Here is a 22577-nt window from a genome sequence, read left to right on the forward strand (position 1 = left end):
TGCTTTGATACCAGGATGCTCTTGCCTCTGCACACAGACATAAATAAATGTAATACAAATTAAAAAGGTTCTCATTGGAGATGGCTCTCTCTAGATTTCATAAACTTTGTAATTGAATAAGTAGATTCACAAACCCAGTAGCTGAAACATCAGCTTTAAAAATGTAAAACTATAGGGCTGGAGAATTGAGTCAGCGGTTGAGAGCACCTGCTGATCTCGCAGAGAACCTGGCCTTGGTTCCCGGCATCCACATAGAGGCTCTCAACCTCTGGAACTCCAGCTCTAAATGATCTGATGCCCTCTTCTGGCCTCTGTGGCCATACTCACACTGGAGGCATACATACATACATACATACATACATACATACATACATACATACACACACATACATACATACATACATACATAGTATACATACAAAAAAATCTAAAAAAGGAGAATCTAAAACAAAATCAAGTAAAATCTAAACTAAATGAAATGAAGTTCTACAGTCTAGTCATATTTGGAGATTTGGAGCCACAGGTGGCTAGTGGCTTTCACACTGTATTCTGGAAACCTGAAAGATCTTAAGGAAAATTCATTGGGGCATCTTCAGAACGGAGAACGGCACTTGCATATGGCTTGGCAGTGTGTGTATTTGTGATACTCTTGTGATAACTGCCACCAACCAGTCGGTACCATTAGAGAGTCTGGAGGCTGAGACTGCTCCCCTATGAAGTTAAGGTTGCAAGGGAATTGAGGAAGCCAAGAACGGGCCATGGTCATCTTCTTGCTCCCTAGGGCATTTAGCTGTGAGAAGATTTGGAGGCAAGAAGATCCAGGGATTCCTAAGAGACGTCTGAGTGAGAGGAAGGGAGCTACTGTGGGTGATTCCAGACACCTCTTTAGGGGCATGTTGTATGGAGGTCTCCCTCTCCTCCTCCCCACTCCGTCTCTCAGGGGTATACTGATTGCTGTGTACCCAAGTGGTAAGGGCAAGAGTTGGCTTAGGGCAGGCACTTAGGGAGCAGCAGGCAGATGGGCCAGGGCTGAGGTAGTAAAGTCGGAACACAGGAGCCGGCTGTGGAGAGCTCCAAGACGGATCTTGGAGGAGGGCCAGAGTCAGGTTGCCAGGCGGCCTCATCCCACAGGTGCTGGACGGAGAGGTGTACCCACCTTCCGTGGAACAGGCGTCCGTGTTGATGCGCTACCCACCAGGTGTCCCGCCTGAAAGGCAGATGGCTGTGGGCCAGGAGGTGTTTGGGTTGCTTCCGGGGCTGATGCTCTTCTCCACGATCTGGCTTCGTGAACATAACCGCGTGTGCGACCTGCTGAAGGAGGAGCATCCCACGTGGGATGATGAGCAGCTCTTCCAGACCACTCGCCTCATCCTTATAGGTGAGCACATGCCCCGAGAGGCAGGAAAGCAGGGTTAGGACCCTGGTGTTACTGAACCTGGGGAGTCACAGCCTGAGCCCGAGCCAGGGTTTGGCTACCCATACTCAGGCCCAGGTCTCCAGGCTGTGGCTTCAGTTCCTACACGCGCTGACTTGCTATGAGCCTAGAAGGAAGGAAGGCTCTGAGTACATTTGATTGGTCACCTCAAACCCCAGTTTGTTTCTCCCTTGTGCTGTACCCAGTTTGGCCTTAAAGTCCTCAGCACACCAGCATCAAACCTCAGCTTACCCTACCCTCAGGAACCCCCAATTTCTCTCTCTCTGTCTATCAGCCTTTGTAGAATTTGGTAGATTCTAGGTGACTCAGGGACAAGATATTTTTGTGTCTCCTACGGGGGTGAGTCCATAACCTAAAATGTCAGATGGTTTCCTGCCTGGACCCTGCACCTCTGTCCAGACCAGGCTCTCCTTGTCTGAGTCACTACCTCTGGGTACAAGTGGGCATGGCTGGTTCCAATTATAGAGGCTAATTCACCGGCTTCTAGAAGAGTTGGTCACTGGGGATAAGAGTAGCCAGAGGAAGGACAGGCTGATTCTTCGGAAGTCTGTATAGCCCAGACCTTTACCAGAGAGGCCAGGCCTGTGGGTAAAGCAGCCCAGCAGGCTGCAATGTGAAGACACTGTTAATCAGACTTAGGACTTCAGCCGACCCATGTTGACACGGCTGAGGTTGCCAGTCCTATGTCAACAGCACAAATGCCTCTGTTGTCCCCTTCTCACATGACCGGATACATGATCATATGGAAATCGCATAGCGATTAATAGTGCCTACAGTTTACAGTCGAGGAAAGTGAGCTTTAGTAGGACAAATAACTCAAGCTCAATTGACTCAAGCTCAGATGCCTACATACCGAGAAGCTAGGATTGGAGCCCAGTTCTGCTAACCGCAAGTCCTGTGGCTCCAGGTCAGTTTACTAAAAAGCCAGTTTATCTGTTGGCTGATTGGTCCAGATAACAGCTTCCTCTAACGATCCAGCTGGCCAGTTTTTATATTGTTCTGGAATGTTCAAACGTAAGTAATCTTTCTTGGCTGTTTGCTTTGTGTATAGCTGCTGCCTAAGGGATTAAAGGGAACCCCCTGCCCATGAGATTCTGACATATATATCAGCACACCAGAAATGTATTACACTTAAACAAATGCTTAGGGCTGGGCTCCCTAGCTGTGTGGGGCTTTCTTTGGCTGCTGCAGCAGCAGCAGCTGTCAGATGGGCTCTCTGAAGCCCTCGTCCCTCACTGAGAGCTTCAGAGAAATGACATTCCTCACTAATACAATGTTGTGCTTTTGTATCTTTCAGAGTTTCTCAGCTTAAAATTTTTTTTTGAGACTAAGTCTTTTCATTTAGACCATTCTGGCATCAATGCTGAAACCCTCTTGCCTCAGCACCTCTTATGCCCCCCAGTTCTGGGTTTACAGGCTTGGCTTCTCCAGACCCTTGTCATGGTCTGTAGGAGGGAGGCTACATCAGGGTTGGGAAAATGATTCTTTTTTTATCTTTTAATTTATTTTAGATATTTTGGTATTTTGGCCTTCATGTATATCTGTGTGTCATGTGCCTGGCTGGTGTCCTTGGAGGTCAGAAGAAGGCACCAGATCCATTTGAACTGGAGTTACAGATGGTTGTGAGCCACCATGTGGGTGCTGGGAATTGAACCTGGGTCCCTGGGAAGAGCAACCTGTGCTCTTAACCTCTTAGCCGTCTCTCTCTCTCTAGCTCATGGAAACCAGTTCTTGAATGACTCTTTTCCTGGGTCTAAGGCCTGCCTATGGAGCAGCAGTACCCTTGTCTGGGTCTCTCAGTCAAGTCGGAGACAGTTCTGTTTTCACATCCCCTTACAAGGACACAAAGCAGAAGTGACCAAGGGGAGTAAATGAACTCCAGCATCAGCAAGGAGAGGAGAGCAAGCACTTTTCACGAGATGTTCATTTCCCATGCATTGAGCTCTGCTGACCTTGTTTCTTATCTTCCCCTTGTAGGAGAAACCATCAAAATTGTCATTGAGGAGTATGTGCAGCACTTGAGTGGCTATTTCCTGCAGCTCAAGTTTGACCCGGAGCTGCTGTTCCGAGCCCAGTTCCAATATCGAAACCGCATCGCCATGGAATTTAACCATCTCTATCACTGGCATCCACTCATGCCCAACTCCTTCCAAGTGGGCTCACAAGAGTACAGCTACGAGCAGTTTTTATTTAACACTTCTATGCTGGTGGACTATGGGGTTGAGGCACTGGTGGATGCCTTCTCTCGCCAGAGGGCTGGCCGGGTAAGCTTGAGAGAAACAGAGGCATCAGGGGTGGGCTCTGGGATACAACAGACTTGGTTCAAACTCCCCAGTTTCTTCATCTGTGGAATGAACACTCTGTTACTTCTACAGGTGGTTGTAAACATCCCTGTGTGAATTCTCTAATTTAGGTGACAGTGCCAGGTTTTATTAGTTACTTTCATGTTACAAGGACAGAAACCACTCAAAGGAGGAAGGGTTTGGCTTATAGTTTCAGGGGCATTACAATCTGTCACAGTGAGGAGGCCATGGCAGAGTGGCCCAATCTGTTGTGGCAGCAGGAGCTCAAGGCAGAGGTTGTTCACATTACAGCAGAGCAGGAGACAACAAGTTGGGAACCAGGGGCTGAGCTGTAACCCTCAAAGGCTGCTTTCTAGTGGTCCACTTACTTCAGCTTGGCCTCATCTTCTAAAGGTTCCAGCATCTCCAGTAGTGCCACCATTTGAGGAGCTAAAATAGAAACTTATGGAATACATTTCAGGTTCAAACCATAGCACAGGCATCACACCAGATGCCCAGGATATATATGGTGATGACGATGGATGTGGTTCGTGGACCCTGTCCCTTTGACATTCATCACACAGAAGAGAAACAGTCCTGTGACAGCTAGCATCATTTGAGGACTTGTTGTGTATAAGGGAACATGAAAAGTGCTTTCTAATGTCCTCAGAATTCTAAGGACATGTTGAGGACCATAGCATAGAAAGCCATGGTGTCCTGTCAATTCTATGAGCCAGGGTTGAGTTAGGGTGATGGTAAAGATGGGCAGGCGTTTCCCATGGAGAGCAGTGAGGTTGGTTTTAGGGGATGATCCTGTTGTATATGGAGAAGATGGCATGCCTGAGGGTCAGAGGGCATAACCCCTGAAGGACAGGAGGACCTTATTAGGATGTGCTAATATATAAGAAAGTACCTGCATGAAATGCCTTTTTGAATTCCACATTTTCTATCAGCTGAATTGTCATTCCCCAAATTAGTATACTCTGATCCTAACCCTGAAGACCTCAGAATAACATTTGGAGATATCTTTAAAGAGACACTTAAGACTAACTAGAAAACTGGGATGGGTCCTAATCCAATATGATCAGTTCCCTTGTAAGACAAGGAGATTAAGACAGTCTCACCCAGGAAGAAAACCACATGTAGGTACAGGGAGAAAGTGGCCATCTATAGGCCAAAGAGCTCTGCTTCAGAGGGAGGCAAGCACCAGACCCTCTAGTTTGTTCAGTGTGAAGGAAGGAATATGTTTCTGTTTGTCAAGGCACACAAATACATTTTCTTGGGATTCCTAGCCAACCCCCTGTGAAGTCCTTCCTTCTCTACATTTAGAAGCACCCCTTTCTTCACCCCAACTCTCTGGACCCCTCTTTCTCATCTTCAGCCCTCTGTTTCTCTGTCATCTTTGTCTCTCATCCCTGTTAGAAAGCTGTGGTACCTAGTGGATTTAGATTTCCTCCTGGTAATTTGACTGCAATTAGCATTAGTTTGTTGTCAGGTTTCTGTCCTCTGCTCTCTGTGGCAACATGGGTGTGTTCGAGAAGTGATAGTAGCCTTTGTGTAGGGTTAGGTGACTGTGGAGTGTGTGAAAGGTTGGGTTTTGAAATTGCCAGAAGATAGCAGGTGTTGACTCTCAGGATAGTAAAACGGAGCAGAGATGGACAAAGCAGGGTTTTCTCTAATGTCACTGCGGATGGCTACTGTCTGGGGTGTTGCCATGGGACCACACTGTGATACTGCTTTGTTCCTCATCTCCTTTATTTTACCACAACCATATCAGGTGGATGCTCTCACTTTCCCTATTTTTGCATATGAGGAAACACAAACTTAGACTGTTCTTGTGTTTGTGTACTGGGGTTTTCCGACAAAATGCCTCAGAGCAGGTGGCTGAAGGTAACAGAGACGTACATATTCTCTCATGGTTAGGCGGCAGCAGGGTCATGCTAACACTCCCTGGGGCTCTAATGGGAGATCTGTTCCATGTCTTCCCCACGGTGATCCTACAGTTTCTGGTATTTCTTGGATTGTAGAAGGGTCGCTCAACTGTCTGCCTCCATCACCTTATCACATAGTGTCTTCTCTATGTCTCTAGGATCATTTAAAAGGGACCACTGGGCTGGGCACAGAGACACACTCCTGTAATCCCAGCACTCAGGAGGTGGAAGGAGGAAGATTAGGAATTCAATGTCATTCTAGTTCCATGATGAGTTCCAGGCCAGCCTGAGTTATCTGAGACCCTGTCTCAAAAATCAAACATAAACAAGCAAGGCATCACTTCTTGGATTAGGATCTTTCCTAATGAAGCATGACTTTATTTTGCCTACACCCATGAAGACTATATTGTTCTCTTATCCATAGGGAATACATTCTAAGGCACACCCTCCCCCCCCTGGCACGGATGTTTGAAATGGTAGAGTACTAAACCATATTTATTCCTATACAAACAAACTGCGGTGAAGTTTAACTTATAAATTAGGTTGAATTAACTTGAATCAACTTATAAATTAGTAAGAGACATAGTAATAATTGTAAAACAATTTTCTGTAATAAAGTATGTAATGAGGTCTTTCTCAGTGGTATACATTACTCACCCCTCTTGAGATGATGTGGGTTGACATTGTGTCTACACAAGCACATGGGATGTGATGAATGACATAGGTATAAGATATTTAGTTTATTGCATAAGGGTTACCTGGGTGTAACTCTCAGCTATCAGGACCGTTGACTTGATAACTAACAGATGCTCTGTGATTGACAGCCCAGGGAGCTTATGCAGTGCAGATATCCTGGACAGAGGGATGATTCACATCCTGGGCAGGATTGAGAGAGTCCTCATTAGATTTCATCACACTACTCAGAATAGCATGCAATTTAAAACTTGGGAATTGTTTGTTTCTGGAATTTTCCATTGAATATTATCAGATCGTAATTGCCTGTGGGTGATAGAAAGTGTGCAAAGCTAAGCCACCAATAAGTTGAGACTATTTTCAGCTAAGGTCACGATTGTGGGTGCTGCAGGTCAGACTTTTTAGTGCATCTTTGAGGGGCACAAGTCCAGCCACACAGCTTGGAATGGGTAGAGCTGGGGCTGGACCCACTCTCTGCATGCTGTTCCAAGCTTGCTTTGCTCTGAGCCATATGATTTCAATTCAGTTATGCTTTTCTTTCCTGCTCAATTATACATGATTATTTCAGGAGAAATAGAACTTCCTTAAAACTGATGCTCCTTAGTTTTTATGACTTTTTATGGGCTCCTCTGTGTGTGTGTGTGTGTGTGTGTGTGTGTGTGTGTGTGAGAGAGAGAGAGAGAGAGAGAGGTCAGATGTGTGTGTCACTCTTCTGGAGCTGCTCACCTTGTTTCTTACTTGGCCTGTAGCTTACCTAGTGAGCTAGGTAGGCTGTCCAACAGGCCCCGGGGATCTGGAGTCTTCATTTTCATGGGGACTTTATTTTTCTTTCTTTCAATAAAGATGACACTACCTGTTGGTGTGACTCCAAGGAACTCAAGTTACTGGAAAGTGAAGTGCTGCACACTTCAGTGTTGAGGAAGCAGACACATTGTGGGCCTCTAAGTGAGAACGGCAGGGTAGGGCTAGAGCCAGACTGCAGCATCACGATCACTGGGCTACACCAGATTCTGTCCTGGTTCAGAAAGAACCGGAGCCTTGGAGTTCTTCTCTGAGACCTTCCGCAGGACAGTAAAAGAGTTTGACCTGATTCTGAGACTGACAGCATGCTAATCTCTTACAGATTGGTGGAGGTAGGAACTTTGACTATCATGTTCTGCATGTGGCTGTGGATGTCATCAAGGAGTCCCGAGAGATGCGCCTACAGCCCTTCAATGAATACCGAAAGAGGTTTGGCTTGAAGCCTTACACCTCTTTCCAGGAGCTCACAGGTAGGTTGCTGCATCCTGGGCATAGTCTCTGCCCTTGAGGCATGTCCAGAAAGTACAGATCACAAGCAAAGAGACTGGGATGATGCGGGTGGCCAGCATTGTGGCTGAGCATTGTCAGGGAAGACAGTGAATGTGACAGTGGCCTACTGATTGAGAGACACCACTTTCCAGGTGGGTGTGAGGGATAAATAAAAAATTTCCAGGTATAAAATAGAGGGAGGGGGCACTTCAGGTATGGCAAAGGGAAAGCAAAAGGATAGAGGTAAGAAAAGTAGATGCTTGTCTGGGAGATGCTAGGTAACAAAGGGAGATTGACAGTGCACTAGCATCTCAGATGCTGAAGGGTTGGGTTGTATCCTGTCTAGTGGTTCCTAAGTACTGACAAAGATGATAGGAGTATCTGGTTGGTTGGGGGAGTTGTGGTTCAGTGGTTGAGAATTTGCCCAGCATACAAGAGGTCATTGGCTTAACCCCCTTGATAAAACAAGACAAAATAAAATAAAAATAAAAACAAAAACCACACACACATTTATATATACACATACATTCATTTACATACTCACACAGAAACATACATGCCTACGTACTCACACATACACTGTTTCACATACAAACACACACACACATACTCATACCTATAGATATACTGGTATACACAAACACACACACACAATGCATACTTACACACACACACACACACACACACACACACACACACACACACACGTCCCAAATACTTCTGGAGATCGTGACAAGAATCTGTATACAGGGGACTGGATAAATGGCTCAGCAGTTAAGAGTATAGATTGCTCTTGCAGAGGACCTGAGTTCAAGTTCCAGTGCCAGCACCTATCTTGGGAAGCTCACAGCTGCCTTTAATTCCACTTAAGGGGATCCAATGTTCTTGTCTGCCACAGGCACATGACTCACGTGTACATGGCCACACAGAGATGTATATAATTAAAAATAAAATAGGTCTTAAAAGATCTCTACTCTCTCTTCTCCCCCACCCCCCTTCCCCCAAATTTCCCCAGACGTTGGACAGTGGAGTTAGAGTCCTCTTGTCTCCACTGGTGTGACAGACCCTGTACCCATAGGAGGATGGGTTTGAGGAAATAAATGGAGAGAGCCCATGTCTGTCTCTTTTGTCTCATGTGTCCATCATCTGTGGACATGCAACTGTCAGAGTGGAACAGAGTCTGGGATCAGTAGATGAGCTCCCACGGTCCTGGAACAATCATCTTGATGATTCTCATGAAAAAGGGTTCCAAGGAGCAAAGAGTACGCTGGCTCTGAAGACCTGTGTGAACTTGAACACACACACACACACACACACACACACACACACACACACACACACGAGGACTCTAGGGTAATAGGGCCTGGGCACAGGTAAGGCCTTGAGATCTTACTTGAGGGGATCAAGACAGGCTGCTTTCTTCATTTTATGATGGTCTAAGAATTAAGTCCAGAGAATGGGGTGAGTTACTCGAGGTCACAAGCCATTTGGGGACAGACCTAGACTTCTGTCCTTTTCTGTGACTACATAGTCCAGGTTGAAGGGCCTATTTGTTCTTTCTTTCCTGACTATTCTCTGATGACTGCAGGTTAAATTTTACGATGTTTCCTCTAGTTGCTCAAATTGTTCTTCTGTAGTCTCTGTCACCCCCAGAGAAAAACTAGATCCAGGAGCTTCCATCCCCAGGCTGATCTTAAGAAAATCATGAGTGACTGCGTCCTCTTGCTCCACAGGAGAGAAGGAGATGGCTGCTGAGTTGGAGGAGCTGTACGGTGACATCGATGCTTTAGAGTTCTACCCGGGGTTGCTGCTGGAGAAGTGCCAGCCCAACTCCATCTTTGGAGAAAGTATGATAGAGATGGGGGCTCCCTTTTCCCTCAAGGGCCTCCTAGGGAATCCCATCTGTTCCCCAGAGTACTGGAAACCCAGCACGTTCGGTGGTGACGTGGGCTTCAACCTTGTCAACACAGCCTCACTGAAGAAACTGGTCTGCCTCAACACCAAGACCTGCCCCTATGTTTCCTTCCGTGTGCCAGATTACCCTGGAGATGACGGGTCTGTCTTAGTGAGACGCTCCACTGAGCTCTGAGGGAGCTGGAAAGCAGCCTCTGGAGGGAGGAGTTTTGTTCCTGATGAAGACAGTCCTTGATGTGGGTTTTCGTGGCTTGGCATTGTGAGAGCTGATGCTCACATTTGAAACTTTGGGTCTTACCCTTGCCTAGAATATTGTGATTTTGCCACTTTCGGATGTTGAATTCTTTGTTAACTAAGAAAGTTAGAAGTGGTTTTGTCTGCCTCCTCAGAACTTGGCTCTTTGTTGGCAACTCAGAAAGTCAGATTTCTGGTTGATTTGGAATATAGGCTTAAAACTTTATATTATAGGGTAGGGTGTGGTTGCACACACCTTAATCCCAGCACTTGGAAGGCAGAGGCAGTTGGATCTCTGGGAGTTTGAGGCCAGTTTGGCCTATATAGTGAGTTCTAGGCCAGCCATGGATGCATAGTGAGACTCTTTCTCAAAACAAACAAACAAACAAACAAACAAACAACTTTTAGAATGTAGAATTCCGTAAAAAAAAAAAATCCCTTGAAAGTTAATGGGGTCCTCAATTTTCTTCCTAGAATTTGGAGGCCTCTTCAGAATGTTGACTATCTGACAGGTGACTCAGAAGGTCCTGTTCCTGGTCAATGATCTATAACATGGGCCAAAACATTCCCAACTTGAATGTCTAGAATGTGGAATTGGTTCATTTTCCTGTTCAGTGAAATGGACACAGAACAAAAGAACCCAGTGTCCAGCAAGAATTGCCTTGCCCAAACCTACGTCTACGCCAAAGGTCAAGGCAGTAAGGTGTTCTTGGGAGCCACACTTAGACTCTTTCCAAAGATGTGGAGGGAACAGATGGACTCATCTATGATCTTGGTTGGAAACCACCACAGTTCTATCCCCATCCAGATCTTTGCTTGTGGCAGCTGTTTCTCATGAAGCTAATAAAATTCTTTCTCCAAAGTTGCTTGCTATGTTTCTCTCTAAGTATCCTCTGTAAGTGAACACTTTCCTCCTACCCACAGTGGGAGACTTTTCCAGGAGCTTACCCTTGTATGTAAGCCTTATCTTTGATGCTTCAACCTTCCCTTTGGGCCATAATCTGTCCCTGTCAGTCTGTTCATCTAGAATACCTAATTCCCAAACCTTAGAGATGCAGCATCCAGTTTCTGCCAGCTGATTACATTGATATATAATAATTATAAGTTCTTATAATGGAGAGGGGATAGGTGGGAAGAAGAGCACATTACTCAAAGCCAACTTTGCACACCCAATTCTCACATATTGTCATCGTGACAGCATGAAGTAGGTGGTATAACCCTAGATGGGTCTCCAGAATGGCCAAGTGACATGCCAGTACCACATGACCCAGGACCAGGTTTGGAAGCCAGTTCCTCTCCCTTCCGATTTGGCTCTGTGCCAGCCCTGATCTTGCCTCTCTGGTCAATATCAGAGGTTTGGGGGTTGCTTTCACTTCATGTGCTGGCTACGTGTTCATGATCATGCTCATTTCTTCAAATGCTGCTTGTGTACTAGGTACTTTGATAAGGACACAGCAGTGAGTAGACATACGGATATGGTTTCTGCTCTTCATAGCTTACGTTTCAGTGGAGATAGGGAGCAGACAACAAATACCACAGAGGAGACCCAGTAGTTATTACCCTCACTCTCTAGTCCTGGCCTGACTCCCTTTACTGTGCTACATATGTTCTATAGCCAATGAGGAAACAAGGACAAACAACTAAGGTGAGAAATAGGAAAAGCCTATTCTTTGGACCAAGTACACTTCCAGACTGGTCATGAAAGGAGAGGATCTGGGTTTCACCTGGAGGTCTTCAGAGCTGGTCCACTGTCTTGTAGTTCAGAAAGCCTATTTCTAGTTGGCTAGTTAGGGGCCCCTATTATTCTTCTTCCCCGGCCCTGCTGGACACGAAGAATGTGATCCTTGACACACCATCTCTCAACTCTTTCTAATATAAAGGATCCCTTGTGTGCCAAACATGGCCAGAGAGGACTTGTGTCTTGTTCTTGCTTACCAAGTATCTATTTTCACAATTCCATACCTGATTCTTTGACCATTTCTCACCCCTTCTTTTTCTTTCTTTCTGTTTGTTTGTTTCTTTTTTGTTTTTGTTTGTTTGTTGTTGTTGTTTTGAGACAAGGTTTCTCTACGTAACAGCCCTGTCCTGGAACTCACTTTGTAAAGCAGGATGGCCTGAAACTTCTGGCCTTTTCACATTAAAATCAGTCTTTTAAAAACCTAATTAAAATATAATTACATTATTACCCCTCCCTCACTTTCTTCCAAGCCCTCCCATATCACATGTGACCACTCCTCCTCAAATCCATGACCTCTTTTCTTTAAGTATTGTTTTACATATACACATAATATATATGAATATAAGGATAAATATATATAGATAAAACCCGTGGAGTAAATTTAGTGTCGCATACCTGTGCACATGTGACACACACACACACACACACACACAAGCTTTTTTTTTTTTTTAGATTTATTTTATTTTTATATCTAAGTATACTGTAGCTGTCTTCAGACACACCAGAAGAGGGTATCAGATCTTATTAAGGATGGTTGTGAGCCACCATGTGGTTGCTGGGATTTGAACTCATGAACTTTGGAAGAGCAGTCAGTGTTCTTACCCGCTGAGCCATCTCTCCAGCCCCTACACACAAGCTTTTAGGGGTGATCATTTGATATTGGAATATTGGATACCCATTTAGAGGGCTCATCCCTGGGGAAGACCAATACTCTCTCTCATAGCTGTCATTAATTGCTTGTATTTCTTTATCTTGGCCATGTGAGATTTTCTCCATCCACACTGGTGTGCCATTTACAGTCTCTCTCTCTCTCTCTCTCTCTCTCTCTCTCTCTCTCTCTCTCTCTCTCTCTCCCTCCCTCCCTCCCTCTCTCTCTCCCACCTCTCTTTTTCTCTGTCATACACTCTCTCCAGGGCCTCATATAACCCTGGATGGTCTAGAACTTGCTCTGTAGATCAGACTGGTCTTGGATTAATAGACATCTATCTGCTTCTGCCTCTGTCTCCCAAGTGTGCTACATACCTGGCTTAACATCAGTTTTAATAATTATGTCAGGAGTATATTCTGGCTAAGGGTAGGATGTGAATTTAAGACAGGCAGTCAGAGACCCTGACCCTGAAAGTTGGTCAGGGAACTGTGTTCCATAGATTAAGATGCTGGCTGATTCATCCCTGAAGCTGACTTCTCAGAAGACTGTCAGCTTCTGCTTTCATGATTCAAGATAGTCCTGTTTTCTGACCTCAAGACTTCAGCTTTTAAGCTAGTGTGCTGTGGTGTGGTGTACTGTGGTATGGTGTGGTGTGGTGTGGTGTGGTGTGGTGTGGTTTAGTGATGCATGCTTTTTTTCTTTTTCTTTTTTTTTCTTTTTCTTTTCTTTTTTTTCTTTTGAGACAGGGTTTCTCTGTATAGCCCTGGCTGTCCTTGAACTCACTTTGTAGACCAGGCTGGCCTCGAACTCCTGCCTCTGCCTCCCGAGTGCTGGGATTAAAGGCATGTGCCACCATGCCCGGCTGTGATGCATGCTTTTAATTCTAGTGCTCTGGAGTCAGAGGCAGGCGGATCCCTGTGAGTTTGAGGCCAGCCTGAGCTAGTTCTAGGACAGTTGTCTAACTGTCTGGAATCCTATCTCAAAAAACAAAATCAACCACCCCCAACCAATCAAAAAACCTTCAGCTTTTCTTTCCACACTATGATTTGTTTCAGGCATTCTCTTGTTTGTATCAGAGTTGGTGTCTTGTTGGTTGCAACCAAACTGGATGGCTATAGGCTGGAGCTGTAGAAGAACTCAACTGGGTCTTTCATGGGGAGGCTTTTAGTCAGGGAGGCATAATCATTATCCACAGTCACAAGCCCTATCACTGCTTTGGAAATAGTCATCTTGGTGGGTTGGGCAGGAGAGTGGACCAGAAGGACTTTGTGGTTACAGTCCAAAGAGACAGTGGCAGCTAGGTTAGATCTTGACGGAGTGGGATGCTACTGCCTTGACTTGCTCAGTATTAAACTATGCATACATTTAAAACAATTTTCATGGACTTACTGTGTGCATCCACAACTTGTAGGACTCTGTTGTCTCTTTTCATCGTGTCAGCTTAGCAGGCATTGAACTCAATGTCAAGTCAAGCTTGGATCCTGAGCCATTTCTCTGGCCTGGATGAAATTTTGCTCAAACAAGAAGTCCTCCCTCCGCCCCCTTTAAAAAATTATTAGGTATTTTCTTTATTTACATTTCAAATGTTATCCCCTTTCTTGGTTTCCCCTCCAAAAACCCCCTATCACTTGCCCCCTCACCCTGCTGACCAACCCACTCCTGCTTCCTGGCCCTGCCATTCCCCTTCACAGGACCAAGGGCCTCTCCTTCCATTGATGACCGACTAGGCCATCCTCTCCTACATATGCAGCTAGAACCATGAGTCCCACCATGTTTTCTTTGGTTGGTGGTTTAGTCCCAGAGAGCTCTGGGGGTACAGGTTAGTTCATATTGATGTTCCTTCTTTGGGGCCGCAAACCCCTTCAGCTCCTTGGGTACTTTCTCTAACTCTTTCACTGGGGACCCTGTGCTCTGTCCAATGGATGGCTGTAAGGATCCACTTCTGTATTTGTCAGGCACTGGCAGATTCTTTCAGGAGATAGCTATATCAGGCTCCTGTCAGCAAGCTCTTGTTGACATCCACAATAGTGTCTGGATTTGATGGTTGTATGTGGGATGGATCCCTAGGTGGGGCAGTCTCTGGATGGTTATGCCTTCAGTCTTTGCTCCACACTGTCTCGGTAATTCCTTCCATGGGTATTTTGTTCCCCCTCCTAAGAAGGATTGAAGTATCCACACTTTGATCAAGTATCTTCTTGAGTTTCATGTGGTTTGCAAATTATATCTTGAGTATTCTAAGCTTCTGGGATAATATTCACTTATTAGGATCAGATTAACCATCTAAAAAGTCCCATATCCCCTAAAGAAATAGAAACAGTCATTAATAGTCTCCCAACCAAAAAAAGCCCAGGACCAGATGGGTTTAGTGCATAATTCTATTAGACCTTCAAAGAAGACCTAATAACAATACTCTTCAAACTATTCCACAAAATAGAAACAGGAGGTATACTACCTAATTCGTTCTATGAAGCCACAATTTCTCTGATACCTAAGCCACACAAAGACCCAACAAAGAAAGAGAACTTCAGACCAATTTCCTTTATGAATATCGATACAAGAAGTCTTAAGGTGAAAGGTCACACTCATCCCTGGGATTTTGTGTTGGTGGGTGTGATGGGGACTTTTAGGTTAAGTGGATCTGTGAAGTTAGTTTACAGATGCAGCTTGTATCTAGAATCAGCTGGGTTTATGAAAGATTGCTACTCTTGGTGATGTAGGTGGGCTTGTTCTATCTAGTTAGTTGTAAGACTTCAAGAACAAAAACTTAATTCTGTTTGAAAACAAGAAAATGCTTCATGGCCCTCAAGCACCATAGTCACTTGAGTCTCTCTCCTGAAACTAGATTTCAAGCTGGCCAATGCTAAGAAATGTGTGAACCAACTTCCCCACGTGGAGAGTTTCTTCCCTGTGTATGTATTACATGAAAACTTGTACCTGGTTGGGTTTGTTTCCCTGGGGGATACTGTTATACTGGTCAATTTATTTTGGGCTCCCAGTCCAGGCAAGGAAAGGATTTATTATATGCTTGCTTACCTCACAGACACATTGGCAGGACCAGAATCATCTGGGGAGCTTCTTGCCTAAGAACAGTGGCCACTGATGTGGAAAATGTGCCTTTGAGATGCCACAAGATGCTGGCTTCTCAGATCATTTGTGTTGCCAAAATTTTGATCCTGGGGCCTGGAGAGCTGTTGACTACTCTTATTTTCCTTGCCAGAAAATGGGTTCTGTGTGGTGCCTGCAGCTTGCTTCCTTTGTTATGGTTTAGTTCATATTTGATTGCTGGAGACTGGCTTATATGACTGTATACAGCTCTAAGAGAGGGTGAAGAAGTGAATTTCGTTCCTGACTTGGGTCTTGGAGAGGAGCGATTCATCATGTGGGAAGTTGCCCATGATGAAAAAGTAGCCAAATGGCTGGAAATGTACCCAGCTTTTTGTCTCTATTTCCAGCCGTAGAACACTACAGAGGCCATTAGAGGGTACCAGTGACAGCTCAGGAGAACTGTGAGCACAACCCTGAAGACAGTGAAGTGCTTGTAGTTCATCAACTAACCGTGTTTGTGGAAGGTATCAATGTATTAGACTTGCTTGTCTTCCCACTTAACCACACTCTTCCTAGAGAAAGAGATAAAACAGCTGGTGTAAATGATAGTAGGAACAGCTTAAACTCGGGATGGTTTAGTGGGTAAAATGTCTGTCATGAAAGCCTGATGCTCCGAGTTCAGTTGTTCAGAGTCCATATAAAAAGCCAGACAGAGTGGTATATGTCTGTAATCCCAGCACTCCTGGATGTCCAACCATGAACCTCAAGGTCTGGCCAGCATGAGATAATGTGTAGCAGTGGCTAACAAAGAGACCCTGCCTCAAAAACAAGGTGGAAGTGCAGACTGTCCCCTGAATTTGTCCTTTAACCTCAGCACACACATACCTCTCACACACAATATACACATGTACACAAAATAAATCAATGTATTAAACCTCACTAGTGTGTGTGTGTGCATGTGTGAATGACTGCAGCCATGTGCATGCCAAAGGTGTTCATGTGGAGGTCAAGAGATAACTTTCAGGAGTTGGTTTTCTTCTTCATGGGATTTGGGGATGGGACACAGGTCTTGGTATTTTGGATTTGGAGGCATCTTGGTAGTATGTCCTTGTTGACATCCATGTCAGGTCCCCACTTCCAACCCCAGGCCATTGTAGTATAACATAAGCCTACATACACACCTTGATGAGTTTTTTATACATGTAAGAACCAAGGATATCAAGATGTAGCATGTTTTCAGCCTTTTCAAGGTCATTTTTGTGTTCCTATGTGGTCAGGAACACCCCAAAGCTAACTGCTATTCTGATTCCTATCATTGTAGTTAGTTTTGACTACTTATTAACTTCATTTGAATATTGCCACATGGTTATGTTCTTTTTGTGTATGCCTGGCTTCTTTTTCCTCATGGGTATCTGTTTGGCTGTGTAAATATTTAATGTGCATGTATGCAATCATCTGCTGATGGCCATTTATGCTGTTTGCATTCCTAGGACTGTTATTCCTAGTAATAAAGCCATTAATTTAAAAAGTCATCTTTTGTGCTCACTTATCATGCCAGGTGGACCCTTCCTTTATTCACTGTCTAATTCCACATCCTCTTTTACTTTGTGGGCTGGTGGAAAGAGAAAATGGATTCTCTGGAGGGGAAAGAGACTATGTTTATCAGGAGTCTGCTCTGAGGCTGTTCTTCACTGCCTGTCACATGGACTATTCCTTACAGCATTATGAGCAGGATTATGGGCAAGGTTTTTCTGTTTCATGAGGAATTTTGGAAAAGTCAAGCAAATTGGGGCTGGGAGAAGGTTCCAAAATTAAGGTGCTTGCCATACAATAGTTAGAACCTAAGCTCACATCCCCAGAACCCATGTAAAGCAGGGTGTAGTGGAGATGGAGGTAGAAGGTGAGTCTATGATGAGATGGAAGGTGGAGATGGAGACAGAAGGACCTGTAGACACTCCCATATGGATGAGCTTGATGAACCCAGTGTTCAACAACGAACCCAATCTCAAAGAACATGGAGGGTGAGGACCACCCTTGACGTAGTCCTCTGACTCCACATGAGCATCATGAGACACAGGTGACTGCACTCACACATATGAACATGCACACACACACATTAAGAAAAGGAAAAGAAAAATGAGATAGATTGTTCAGAGTCAGCCATCTCTGAAGTGGCAAGGGGTGGCAGCAGTCTGATGGGCAGTAGTTATATTCCCAAGTGAGGGCTTGTCCCATCTGAGTCTCATTCAGGTCATCCAGGAGCAGAGTTAGTTACATCAGGGAATGGGAGAACAGATGGAGCTGAGAGGTGGCAGGCGATGGAAATGTTGGTCACTTCCAGACGATGCAGAGGGAATTCTGGGTTCCATATCATGCTGCCTTGTGGTTGTGCCTTCCTTGGTGGGTGAGTGATGGCCCTTTCCTCTCCCATGACTCATTTCTTCCAGGCCTCCTATCTCCTTCTGATCTGTGACTTGCACTCTGCACACCAAGATGACCATGACAAAGTTCACTGAGCACAGCTGGTTCCCTGGAGTCTGGAAAGTGATGCCATTTGTTTTCTTATCCTTCTGCTCTGCTGCCCCTCCCTTCCAGCCACCACCGCAATGCCCAGTGCCGACCTTTGTCTTGATTCTCAGTTCTTGTTCTCACAGGAGGCATTCCTGACTGGTTCTAGGTTCTTCCTCCTCACCCCGTGGGGTATAAATGCAGGGAACAACTACCAGCACTCATCTTTTATTGTGGTAAAGTTCATATAAACTGACTGCTTTAATCTTGTTATTGAGATGTGAGGATCAAACTCAGGACCTCATACATGCTAGACAAATACATTACCCCTGAACTATATCCCCACTCCTCCATTTTAATCATGTTACATCGTGTAGTGGTTTGTTAGTCAGTCCATTAAGAAAATTGTGCAATCATCACTGATATCTAGCCCCAGAGCATTTTTATCATTCCACAAGGAAGCCTGTATTCACTAAGCAGTCACTCCCTGTTTTCTGTCCTTCCAGCCCCTGGTGACCATTAATCGTTCTGCTCGACTGTTCTGAGCACTCCCTGCATGCCAGGCATTGTGCTAACCTTGCTGGACACACACCTTGAGGATTGGGAGAGTGGCTCTATGCATAAGACTGGGGTTCTTCCGTTCGAAAGGGAAAAAATGGACTTAGAGAGAAAAGATGCATGTTAGGTCAATAAGCCTTTAACTGGCAGGATCTGGACTAGAACTCCAAGCCCAGTCACGGTTCCACCCTATGTTAAATGATGAGCAAGCCCTGAGACCTTTCCCAGGATAAACACAAATGATGCAGGTCTGGCTGACTTCTAAGCCCACATTGCTCCATTATGAAAGAATATTCCTTCCATTCCACCCCAAGGGTCAAGCAGGAACAAAAAAAAATGGAGCACAGATTCAAATGACTTATGCACTAGGAATTTTCCAGGATCTGGGATACTGAGTGGAGGCAAGTAGTTTGCCACCACTGTCCCAGATAATGAGACAGAAGACACTGTCAGGTGTCCTTGAAAACTTTGGGATGACACTCAGGGCAATGGTGTAAGAAACAGAGGGAATCCTTGTGTGCTGCCTACTGAGGGGCCAGAGAGAGGCTCGGTTATTGCTAGATGTCTGGTGTGCGTTGAAAAATTCTCTGTTCAAGAATTTTGGACTTCTAGTTGTCATGGCCATGAAGAATGACTTCTGTTATGGTTATAGAAATGAAAGAGCCATTGTAGCGATCACTAAAGAAATAAAGTTAAATCTAAAAGGAAAGAAAGACAGAAAAAGAAAAGTGTAGGACAGTATTCATTGAACAGAAATGTGGTTGTGATGTAATCAAGGCACTATTTTCCTGGCATCGTGCTACTAAGGCAAATCTCTTTTACATGCCCCTTCCTTTATCCTTTACCAAGTACATTATAATTGTACCATTGTACCAATTTAGTATTATTTACATGTGCATATTTACATAAATGTATAATTTATATGTGTATACTTTGCACACACACACATATATATATACATAAATACACATATATAATTTACTTATGTAAAGCTATTTTTAGTGGATTAACATTTCATTTTCTAGGTATTTATAATTTTGTTGTTTCATCTTATTTTAGTATTTTTGAAAAACTACATCCTTTCTCCTAACTCTCAAACAATTCTGCAAGCCTTTGAGGAGCTCCATGGGCAGAGACACCAAGCCCATGGACATCTGAGATAACCTGGATCTGTGGGTCTCTCTGGGTGAGAATCCTTGATGGGGAGCCATTTTGCTTATTCTTTGGAATCTAACTATTCTTGTCACCAAGCTAGACCAGAGCTCAGAGGAGAGAGTCCTGAAGATTTGGAAAAATACTGACCTATTCAGTTAATGGTTTTTGCATACTCTATGGCAGAGCTTGTAGCTGCCATTCAAAATGGCTACCTATTTGAATACCAAATTACTAGCAAATAAAGGAGAGAGCAAAAAATAGCCCCATGGAATGGGCTTGGAACAGGGCAAATACTGCCAAGGTCCTGGTCACTTATAACCATGGCTTTGCTAATAAAAGAGCAGAAAATAGGTGAACTATTAAAGATTCAGGCCATCACCACAGGAAAGTTACAGCACCAGGACACTGGATCACATCATGCCCACAGCCAAGAACAGAGGAAAATGGACACATGCATACTCAATGCTTGTCTAGTTTCCTGTACTCTTACACAGTCCAGGACCCCAAGCTGGGAATGGTGCTGCTCACTTTCAGGCCAGGTACTCCCACATCAGTTAATTTAAGACAACCTCCTGCCCCAACATGTCCACAGGCCTATTCTGATCTAGACACTTTTCCACTGAAAATTTCTTCCCAGATGACTCGAGACCATGCCAAATTGACGATTCAACAAACCATTACAATAGTTGCAATCCATTTTACAAACATTGAACTGCACAAATCTTCCCTGCTTAGTGTAAACCCTGTTTGACCCACAGGAGTGGTTACTACTGGTTACTAGACACATGGCCCGATCAGCTTCTTCTTAACTTTTGTATGGATCACAATGCACCACGAACATGCTTTTGTTTCTTCTCTTGCCCAACATCATGTCTTGTGAAATTACCCGTGCTCTGTTTATCAGCAGTATGTTCTTTTAAAAACCTGGGCAGTGTTCCATTGTGTAAACATACAGTAATCTGTTTATTCCTGTACTTGTTGATGGACATTTAGATTGTTTCTTGTTGGAGCTACCATATACACATCGACTATGAACACTTGATTCAAAGTCTTTGTGGATATATATCTTAGTTTCTGTTGAATAAATATTTGGAAGGGAACTGCTGGATTATGTAGTAGGTATGTGTGTAATTCTGTAAGAGACCGCTAAATAGTTTTCCCAAATGGCTCTGCTATGCTGCATTCTTCAACAGTGTGTGAGAATTCGGGATGTTCTTCATCATGGCAACTCTTGTTTAGTGTACTCTTAAAAGAAAGAGCTATTTTATTATTATTTTTAAACAATATACTATTCTTTGAGATTTACATTTAAAAATGTAAATACGTATTTTGCCTACACATATGTCTGTGTACATATGTGTAGATGGATGCAGTGCCTATAGAAGTCAGAAGAGGGTGTTAGGTTCCTTGGAACTAGACCATTCAGTGTCTGGGAATTCAGATTGTGCATGCTGGGAGTTGAAACAAAAGACAGTTCTCTTAACCCCAAGCCATTTCTTTATACTTGATTTTATTATTTTTTAAATTATGTGTACGTGTGCGCATCGGGTAAATGTGTGTATGTAAGTTCAGAGCCTGAGGGGGTCAGAAGAGGGCAGTAGATCCCCCATGGCTGGAACCACAATGCTAGGTTATATCTTTTTATGTTGACTCCTTCTGAAACTTTTGGTTACATATTATTGAGTTGTGTCCTTATCATTGGTGAAAGGTACAGGGTTGCAAATGTTTTATACTAATTTCTGGCTAGTTCTTTGATTTCTTTTTAAATTTTCTAAAATGATATTTACTTGTGTGTGTTTGTGTGTGTGTGCATGTGTGTGTTTGTGCATGCCTGAATGCCCACATACCACACTATGTGGAGATAAGAGGACAACTTGAAGGGGTTAGTTCTCTTCCATCTTGTGGGGTCTGGGATTGAACTAAGGTAGTCAGAGTTGGTGGCAAGTACCTTTACTACCTGAGCCATCTGTTGTTTTTGTTCAAGTCTTGCTATGTAGTTGAGAGTGGCCTGAAACTCATGATCTTTCATCTCTCACATGCTGAGGTTGCAATCATGTGCCACCATGCCTGGCATTTGACTTTCTGAATATAACTTTAGAGAACAAAATCATAAGACATTTTAATAAAGTCCAACTCTCCCCTTTCCCAGAACTCTCCTCTTCTCTCCTCCCCTTGGTTTCAGACAATCATTTATTTTTTGCTTTTATGTTTTGTATATTATCCACTTCCCTACCCCCTCAAAAAAAGAGAAAGCAATAGCCAAGATAAAAAACAAAACAAAACCAAAACACACCAATAAACATGGAGTCTCTCTTGTGCTGTTCAGCTCCTTTTGGGCATGTTGCCTTCTCTGGAATGTTGTTGATACACCTAGTGAGTGACATGCCTTTGCAGAAAACGGATTTTTCCTTTTCCAGCAGATATCAACTGTAAAGATCTTGGTGAGGGCTGGGACTTTGTGTCACCTTCCCCTTCTATGTGCTGGAACTTTGGATGGTTTGAACTTGTGCATGCTCTTATAGTCTCTCTGAGTTCGTGTGTTTGGAAGACACTTTTTCTTTTTTGAGTCAACTGTACTTCTGGATCTTACAGTCTTCCTTTCCATATAGACCCCTAAGCCTTGAGGGAGGGGAATTGATAAAGATCTCATTTAGGGTTGAATGCTCCAAATCTTCCACTCTCTGTGAACAGTCCAGCTGTGGGTCTCTGTGTTAAGAAGAAACTTTTGTGAAATATGTTGTCTTAGTCATTGTTCTATTACTGGGAAGAGATGTCATGACCATGGCAACTCTTATAGAAGAAAGCATTTAACTGGAGGCTTGCTTATAGTTTCAGAGGTTTATTCCATTATTATCATGGTGGGAAACATGGCAGCATGCAGGTGCGCTGCTGAAGTATGTGAAAGCTATATCCTGATGTAGAGGGA

At 44.1% G+C, this 22577-nt stretch overlaps 1 protein-coding gene across 7 annotated transcripts in view; it reads left to right on the forward strand.

Annotated features, from left to right (window-relative positions):
• The window catches only part of Ptgs1 (prostaglandin-endoperoxide synthase 1), a 41852-nt gene extending 24890 nt beyond the window's left edge, over positions 1–16962 (forward strand). For 5 of the 7 annotated variants that reach the window (XM_011239036.3, XM_006497790.4, XM_006497791.4 and 2 more), the window contains 4 exons: positions 1132–1378; positions 3413–3699; positions 7465–7612; positions 9365–16962. In XM_011239036.3, coding sequence (XP_011237338.1) covers positions 1132–1378; positions 3413–3699; positions 7465–7612; positions 9365–9720 — 1038 coding nt within the window. In that variant the 3' untranslated portion in view covers positions 9721–16962. The remainder of the gene's footprint in view (positions 1–1131; positions 1379–3412; positions 3700–7464; positions 7613–9364) is intronic. The other 2 variants (XM_030248641.1, NM_008969.4) reach the window with 2 other exon arrangements.
• Positions 16963–22577: the final 5615 nt, after the last annotated feature.

This window comes from Mus musculus, chromosome 2 (assembly GCF_000001635.26).
Source record: "Mus musculus strain C57BL/6J chromosome 2, GRCm38.p6 C57BL/6J".
NCBI classification, from domain to species: domain Eukaryota; kingdom Metazoa; phylum Chordata; class Mammalia; order Rodentia; family Muridae; genus Mus; species Mus musculus.